A 9,204-nucleotide genomic window follows, 5' to 3' on the forward strand; every position below is an offset into this window, starting at 1 on the left:
TGCACCCCAGAAAAGAACTCAAGAATACAAAAATATCCCAGCAATCAACAAGGTAAAATTCACAGGCTTCCCTGGTGGTGGCCTGGGTCTGATCCCTGGTCAGGGAACTAAGATCCCACAAGCTGCGTGGCACAGAGAAAAAAAAAAACAAAAACATGGAATGGGATTAGTAGGTTAGACACTACAGAAGCGAAGATTTGTGAAGTTCCATATAGAGCAATAGAAATATGATCCAATATGAAACACAGGGAGAAAAAAATGCAGAAAAATAAATAAATAAATCAGCAATTTAAATAAATAAATCAGTGAACTGTGGAACACCTTCAAGCAATCTAATATATGTGTAGTTGGAGTCCATGAAGGAGAGAAGAGAGAGGAGGGGAACAGAAAATTTAAGAAATAATGGCTGAAATTTTTCTAAATTTGACTGTAACTATAAATCCACAGATCCAAGAAGTACAACAAACCTTAAACACATGAAACAGGAAGAAAAATACCCCAAGGCACATCATAATCAAATAGTTTAACAACCAATAGTGAAGAGAAAACCTTGAGGCAGCAAGAGGGGGGAAAAAATAACACATTATGTACAAAAGAACAAATATAAGAATGGCAGCTTTTGTACAAAAACAATGCAAGCCAAAAGACAGTGGGGCAGAATCCTGAAAGCAAAAAAAATTGTTAACCTAGACTTCTATACCTGGCAAAAATAGCTTTCAAAAATGAAGAAGAAGGGACTTCCCTGGTGGCACAGTGGTTGAGAATCTGCCTGCCAATGCAGGGAACACGGGTTCGAGTCCTGGTCTGGGAAGATCCCACATGCCATGGAGCAACTAAGGCCATGCGCCACAGCTACTGAGCCCACACGCCACCACTACTGAAGCCCGTGCGCCTAGAGCCTGTGCTCCGCAACAAGAGAAGCCACTGCAATGAGAAGCCCGTGCACTGCAACAAAGAGTAGCCCCCGCTCACCGCGACTAGAGAAAGCCCGCGCACAGCAACAAAGACCCAATGCAGCCAAAAATAAATAAATGCATAAATATTTTTTAAATGAAGAAATAAAGAATTTTTCAGGCATAAAAAGCAAAAAACAAAAAACCAGCAGAGCTGCACTACAGGAAATGTTAAAAAAAAAGTCCTTTAGGCAGAAGAAAAATGATACCAGATGGATATCTAGATCTGTGCAAAGGCATGAAGATCATCAAAAAGGGAAAATAGGTGGCTATATGTAAAATAATTGTTTTCTTATTTTTAAAATCTCTTTAAAAGATAATTGACTTTTTAGAGAAAAAATATTAACAATGTGTTATGGACTTTGTAATACATATAGAAGTCAAATGCATGAAAACAACACAGATTGAGGGGAGGAAATGGGAGTACACTGCTGTAAGTGTCTTAAAGTATATGTGAAGTGATAAATATCAGTTAAAGATAGACTGTGCTAAGTTAAAGATGTATACTATAAACCCTAAAGCAATCACTATTTTTTCTAAAAGAGTTATGACTAATAAACAAAAACAGAAGTAAAAAGGACCCTAAATGTTCAATCCAACAGAAGAGAGAAAAAGAAGGGGACAGAATATAAAGCAAAAAGCAAGATGGTAGATTAAACACAACCATATCAACAATCACATTAAATTTAAAAGGTCTAAACACTCCAATTAAAGGCAGAGATTATCAAATTGAATAAAAAATTTTAAAAGACACAGTTATGATGCTTATAAGAAATCCACTTTAAATATTAAGACATAAGTAAGTTAAAAGGAGAAGAATGGAAAAAGATATACCATGCTAACACTAATCAAAAGCTTTTGATAGTGGCTATATTATTATCAGACAAAGTAGATTTCGGATAAGAGAATATTACCAGGGATAAAGAGGGACATTTCATACTGATCAAGAGCCAATTAATCAAGAGAATATAACAACCTTACATGTTTATGCACCTAATAACAAGGCTTCAAATTGCATGAAGCAAGAACTGCAAGAAGGAATAGATAAATTGATAATTATAGTTGGAGATTTCAACAACTTTCTCTCTGAAGTTGACAGAACAAGTAGAGAAAATCAGTGAGGACACAGATGATTTGAATAACACTGTCAACCAGCTTGATCTGATTAACATTTATATAACACTTCACCAGCAACAGTGGTATATACAATCTTTTCAAGGGCACGGGAGCATTTATCAAGATAGACCATATTCTGGGCCATAAAACAAGTACCAATAGATGTAAAAGGATTCAAATCATACAAAGTATATTCCCTGACCACAAAGGAATTACTTAGAAATCAATAATAGGAAGGTATCTGGGAAATCCCCAAATATTTGGAAGTTAAATGACATATTGTTGGATAACCCATGGGTCAAAGAAGACATCAAAAGGAAAATTAGAAAGCATTTGAACTGAATTAAAAATGAAAACACAACATAGAAAAATTTATGAGCTGCAGCTAAAGAAGCACTTAGGGGAAAAGAAGGTCTCAAATCAATGATCTACAGTTCCATTTTAAGAAACTAGTAAAAGAAAAGAAAATTAAACCCAAAGGAAGCAGAAGAAAGTAATAAAGATAAAAGCAAAAATGAAATAGAAAAATAGAGAAAATCAATGAAACCAAAAGCTGCTCTTTTGAGAATATGAAGATGTCTAGGGTTTCAAAAACCATTAAATAACAGTTGCAGTTATGATCCTGAAGCTTCTATTTTTGGTAACTAGACCAGAAACCATGGGAAATATCTAGTATTTGTATGTGTTTGGGTGCTTGCTCATGCCTGCCTGATTTGCTTTCTGAAGAACATGAAAGATCTTGTGTGCTACTGAAGAGAAAGAATCCATAAAGCCGTTTGAAATGTATTACCTATTTTTTTTTTTTTTTTTTTTTTTTATGCGTTACGCGGGCCTCTCACTGTTGTGGCCTCTCCCGTTGCGGAGCACAGGCTCCGGACGCGCAGGCTCAGCGGCCATGGCTCACGGGCCCAGCCGCTCCGCGGCATGTGGGATCTTCCCAGACCGGGGCACGAACCCGTGTCCCCTGCATCGGCAGGCGGACTCTCAACCACTGCGCCACCAGGGAAGCCCCTACCTATTTTTACATAGGTATTTATGCAAATGTGTGTGTTCACACGCTCCTCATCAAGAGTGCAGAACTGGTGGTAAGACCATCTTGCATTCTTTATTTTTCTAAACCCTATTCCCTATTTGGCTTCTCCTTTTAAAAAATGCTATTTGGAGAAATCATTCATTCATTTATTCGTTCAACATAATTAGGAAATGCTACAATATGCCAAAGACTGTGGGACATGCTGGGGGACACAGCTGTTAACCAGACAAACAAGATGCCTGCCCACTGAGCAGAGTCTAATGTGAGATACAGACAAGTAAATAGGCAATAACAATGTACTAGTGTAAAAATGCTGTCATGGAAAGCAAGTGCCAGAGGAGTCTGTGGGATGGGTAATCAACTTGGACCTGAAATATTCCTCAAGCTAGCAGCTGAAAAGCTTTTTTTAATGTGATAACTAAGTTTCTCAAATTATTATGATTCAACACAGGCAATAAAACTTTAGGTACAAAGCAATATGTCAGGTATGAGTTCAATACTGAAAGAATTCCTTGATTATTATGTACCAAATACTTCCTCGACTTCTTATTCTGTTCACACTGTGTTAATACTCTGTTGAAATTTCTATCTCAGAGTATAAATAAGACATAAAGAATACAATTTTTACTATCAGTATTATTGAGAGTTTTTTGTAAGTATTCTAGAAAAGAAAGAACATATAGGTGATTCTAACCTGTTCAGAACTTCTTAAAGATCTCTTTGTTTTAGTGGGGCATAAGAAATGGCAGAACCTAAGCCAAGAATCCAGATCCTTAGGCAAAGTTTGAGGGATTCCAGGATTAGAGAAGTGAGGCAAGACCAGAGAAATGTGAAGATTCCAAAGATTATGTAGGAAAGGGTCCATGATTCATTCAAGAAACTCAGATAGCTTTTAAAACTATGCCTTCCGGGGCTTCCCTGGTGGCGCAGTGGTTGAGAATCTGCCTGCCAATGCAGGGGACACGGGTTCGAGCCCTGGTCTGGGAAGACCCCACATGCCACGGAGCAACTAGGCCCGTGAGCCACAAACCACTGAGCCTGCGCGTCTGGAGCCTGTGCTCCGCAACAAGAGAGGCCGCGATAGTGAGGGGCCCGCACACCGTGATGAAGAGTGGCCCCCGCTTGCTGCAACTAGAGAAAGCCCTCGCACAGAAACGAAGACCCAACACAGCCAAAAAGTAAATTAAGGGCTTCCCTGGTGGCGCAGTGGTTGAGAGTCCGCCTGCCGATGCAGGGGACGCGGGTTCGTGCCCCGGTCCGGGAAGATCCCACATGCCGCGGAGCGGCTGGGCCCGTGAGCCATGGCCGCTGAGCCTGCGCGTCCGGAGCCTGTGCTCCGCAACAGGAGAGGCCACAACAGTGAGAGGCCCGTGTACCACAAAAAAAAAAAAAAAAAAAAATTAATCAATTAATATTTTTAAAAAAATTAAAATAACAACAACTATGCATTCCTTTAACTCTTGATTTTCTCATTTGGAAATGTGTCAGGATATTATTATAAACTTCCATATTCTAGCTACAAGACTGTACATTGTAATGTTATACTGAAAAGTTGGAAACAACTTAGATGACTCACAGTAGCAGTCTGGCTGAATAAACTATGTCATATCCACACAACGGAATTCTAACCAGGTTTTAAATTATGTAGCAGTGTTTCTCAAAATTTATTGTGCATCAGAATCACTTGGAAGGCTTGTTGAAGCACAGATTTCTGGGCCCCACCTCCAGAATTTTTGATTTGTCAGTCTGGTGTATGGCCCAAGAATTTACATATCTAACAAGTTTCCAGGTTGATACTGATGATATTAGTCTGGGGGCCACACTTTGAGAACTACTGATGTATGTAGAGTTATTTTTAACGATTTGGAAGAATATTCACAAAGTATTGCTAAGTTGAAACAAAGTTGTTTACATTATATTCTGTATTTATACATATAGAAGTTTAGATGGAAAAATATTATCAAGCTGGTATCCCTGGTTGCCTTTAGGATGGACTGAATTGTAGTTTTTTAATGTCTTCTACATTTTGAGTGACAGATTTTTCTGTAATGAGCATAGTATTAATCACTAAAACATAATCAAATTTCTTAGTTAAAAAAATAAGATCATGAAATCCTGGCCAATGGCACTAACAAGCTGGAAGCATCAAAGTGGGCTTGATCCTAATCCCCCTCTGGCTTTTTAACTATGTCTTGTTAGGAGTGCATCCTCAGAAGCAATCACAGGCAGAGGAACAGTGATGGGCCCATAGGTACATCCAGTTCCTGATGGGGACAAAAACAGAAGAGGCTGATATTATATGGAGGGCTTCTACACTTTTTCTTCCTTCATTTAAGTAGTGCCATACAGGCTTCTTCTGGGGATATTTGAAGAAAAACTGGGTGGGACCCAAAAGGCGACCTGCCAGAAGTTTGAAGCATCTGGATTGGCACACTCTTTGTTTCCTGACACAGGGTAGATCCATTTCCCAGGGTATCAGATTAAGGCGTCTCCTTTCTGGAAAAAAGATTTCATGGTTTAAATTCCCATCCACTTTTGTGTCTGTGGCACTCCGCTGTCTCCTTTCCAGCACGCAGCCTCAGGGGTCACGATGTCCGTTCCCTGCTGATATCAGCGTGCCAACTGTGGTGTCATGCACACCAAGCACAGAGCCGCCATTCAGCTTCCACAGTCTGGGTCCAGGAAGCAAAAGAGCTTCTAAGTTCCTACAGACCTTGACAGATCTTCCTGTAGTCCTGCATGTGCTGAACAATTCTCACGGGGAGGGAGACAGAGGGAACTAGGGTAAATGTCAAGGGTAAATATGTGCCAGGAGCAGAGACAGCAAACAGTTGCCACCAATGTTCAGGAAAAGGATGGGTGGGTGACAGTGTAGTATGCAATAGACTTTTCAGTGGAATACTTATTTAGTTAGCACTGGGTACCTTTTTGCATGTCCTTGCACCACTGTGGTTGATAAATTGGGAGGCAGCCACATCACTGATCTTATTTAGAGCAAGAGTTCTTCACAAATGTCTAACATAATGCCAGTGTTTGGGAGTCATATGGAAAATAAACCCCATGTAAAGCTCACAATGGATTCAATGCTTTTTAAAAAAATTTTTTAATGATTCAAAATATGAAATCATGTTCTGATTTAGGCTGTTGTTAAAAGAAAAAGACATTAATTCTATATTGACTTTCAAATAGGTGACATATTGTTTATTGGAAAATTTTATTCCATACTATGTTGCTTTCTACCACTTTCCACGTGAATAAATGGTGCAGAATATGGTTTAAGATACTTTTAGGTTTGCAAGTTCAAAATTAGCTACATATGCAGATACTGGTTAATAATTCATTATTGGTAACTATTGCTTTAATACAACTTCTTACCTGTCCCCTTCTGGTGCTATGACATGAATTCAGTATGTCAATCTGTTTAGGACCCTGTAAAAGGAAGTTATCTGAAATTCTCACCTATTATTTGAGTGCCAAGAACAATGTTATAGTTAATCAATTCATTTACCAAAAATTTATTGAATACCTATTCTGTGCCAGGCACTGTTCTGGGATACACCAGTGACTCCGCTCAAGAAGTTTACATTCTAGGGACTTCCCTGGTGGTGCAGTGGTTAAAACTGTGCTTCCATTGCAGGGGGCACCGGTTCTATCCGTGGTCTGGAAACTAAAATTCTGCATGCCACGTGGCCAAAAAAAAAAAAAAACAAGTTTACATTCTAGACGGGGAAGACAGTAAAACATTAAGCAACTACAACTAAAATGTGCAGGTGGTAATAGCACTAAGAAAAAAAAATAAAGCAGGGCCATTATAAGGACTTTGTATTTTATTCTGAGAGACATGGGAGGTCTTTAGGTGCATGTAGATCTAAGCAAGGACATGGTCCAATTTCTGTTAATAGAGAATCACTCTGGCTGCTGGATGGAGAATTGGCTATAGGAGGCCTAGTGCTGATTATCACCTTCCCTTAAGTTATATTTCATTGAGGACAGTTCTGTACAGAGTAGATTCTTGCCTTTTCATACTTTCTGTGCAAAAGCAATTTATAAAATGAAATTTTTCTATCCAAAGTATTCCTTAAAGAAAAAAAATTTTTTTCTGGAAAGTTACTTTTAGGTACATTCTCTCTAAATGGAAGTTTATCCAAAGCTTACTTTTTAATAATTACTTTACTTTCATACTACAGTCAGCCCTCTGTATCCACAGGCTCCACATATGGAGGGCCAACTAAGGGACTTGAGCATTCGCAAAATTTGGTATCCGGGGGGCCTGGAACCGATTCCCCACGGATACCAAGGGACGACCGTTATGTGGTTATCAAAATATTTCTGTTTTTTTGTAAATAGGGTTTTTTTGACATATTTTTAAAAAGTCAAGAGATGCTTAAGAATTTTTCAGAGGAGCTTTGTATTTCTTACTATATAAATCAACAAGATTGATTGAGGTGTTTTTTTTAACTGCATAATGAGGTGTAACAGTGTTGCCCTCCTTATAATAATGCTTCATGTTACATTATATTTATATTCATTGGTTTCCATGGGCAGTGATTTCCCTTTCCACTAACCTCTACTCCTCCAAAGTAACAGATCCACTAGAGAATTTGCACCACCCCACCCCAAGGCCCACTTTATTGCCCCTGTATAATGTATAGACTCACAGACATGTCCAAAGTCTGTCCCTTCTGAGCCTTCCTCCCTCTGGTTTCCTCCTCAGAACTAAAGCCTTAAGTTGCCTGTGGAGTCTGTCTATAACCTGCACAATAAAAAGTCTCATTACTTAGTTACACCTTGCATTTAACCAAAAGTGCTGTTAACTAACTTGATCAGGTACATTACTCACTGCCTTGGATTCAAGTGACTTCTGACTCATTTTAGAAATCAAATCCACCCTCAAAGGGTTGTATATTTACTTCCAGTAAAAATATTCCAAATATATGCCACAAGTTGCAAGGCAGATCCAGAAAAGGAGAATCAAAAATACCCACAGCTAAAGTGGTCCCAATTAATAAATGATGAGTCTTTGAAAGGGTCATACCTCATTTAGAAATATAAGTGCCTGGATCTTTATTTTGCAGTCACTTCCTAACTGGTCTTCCTGCTTCTATCCTTTACCCTTTATAATCCATTCTCCTCGCAGAAACAAGAGAGAGTTACCTTTTTTAAAAATGCAAATCAGATCACTTCTCTGCCTATTACCTTCCAGTGGCTTCCCACTACAGTTAGGATAACTCCACCACGGCCTGTAAAGGGCTCTCTATTCATGATCTGTCATACGTGGCCTCTGTCCTCCTCTCCACTGCCCCCTTGTCCCCTGAACTCTAGTCACACTGGTCTTGTTCTTCCTTGGATAAGCCAAGCTTGATTCCACTTCAAGGCCTTCAAACTGGCTGTTCCTTCTGCCCAGAATGCTCTTCCCCCGAGATCTTTGTATGGCTACCTTCATCCCAAGAGTCAGATTTCTGCTGATTACTCAATTTATACTTCTTCTGCATCCCAACAGGCAGCACATCTGTTCCTTAGAATAACAGGGCAGCTCTTCCCCAGGGGTGATCAAGGTCTGAAAACCTCTTGTTATCTTATCACTTGCAGATAATAAAAGGTATAAATCAAACCAGGACTACACGGGGCAAATAGTTCAGGGTTTGCACACAGTCCTGTATATGCACAGCATTTTCTTTTTCTTTACAGGTTATTTTCAGAGCTTTGTCACCACCGTATGATGTGGAGAACCCTTACAGTGCCAAAGTGCAGGAGCAGCTAAAGATCACCAACCTCCGTGTGCAGCTGCTAAAACGACAGTCTTGTCCCTGTCAGAGAAACAACCTGAATGCAAAGCCTCAACATTTTACGCACTATGCAATCTATGATTTCATTGTCAAGGGCAGCTGCTTCTGTAATGGCCACGCTGATCAGTGTATACCTGTTGATGGCTTCAGACCTGTCAAGGCCCCTGGAGCATTCCACGTGGTATGTAAAACAAGTCCTCACTTACGAAAAAAATCATTTGGTAGTCTAAGTTCCCTTAGAGTGCGTCTGTGCTTACATGGTTCTTCTTCTTTCTTCCTCTGCTGATTCACTCCTCTGACTCCATGCCCATCCTAT

At 39.5% G+C, this 9,204-nt stretch overlaps 1 protein-coding gene across 2 annotated transcripts in view; it reads left to right on the top strand.

Moving 5' to 3' along the window:
• The window catches only part of NTN4 (netrin 4), a 107,976-nt gene that overhangs the window by 30,367 nt on the left and 68,405 nt on the right, over positions 1–9,204 (top strand). For both annotated transcript variants that reach the window (XM_032645227.1, XM_032645228.1), the window contains exon 3: positions 8,791–9,069. In XM_032645227.1, the coding sequence (XP_032501118.1) occupies positions 8,791–9,069 (279 nt within the window). The remainder of the gene's footprint in view (positions 1–8,790; positions 9,070–9,204) is intronic.

The sequence above is a fragment of the Phocoena sinus genome, chromosome 10, assembly GCF_008692025.1.
Source record: "Phocoena sinus isolate mPhoSin1 chromosome 10, mPhoSin1.pri, whole genome shotgun sequence".
NCBI lineage: Eukaryota > Metazoa > Chordata > Mammalia > Artiodactyla > Phocoenidae > Phocoena > Phocoena sinus.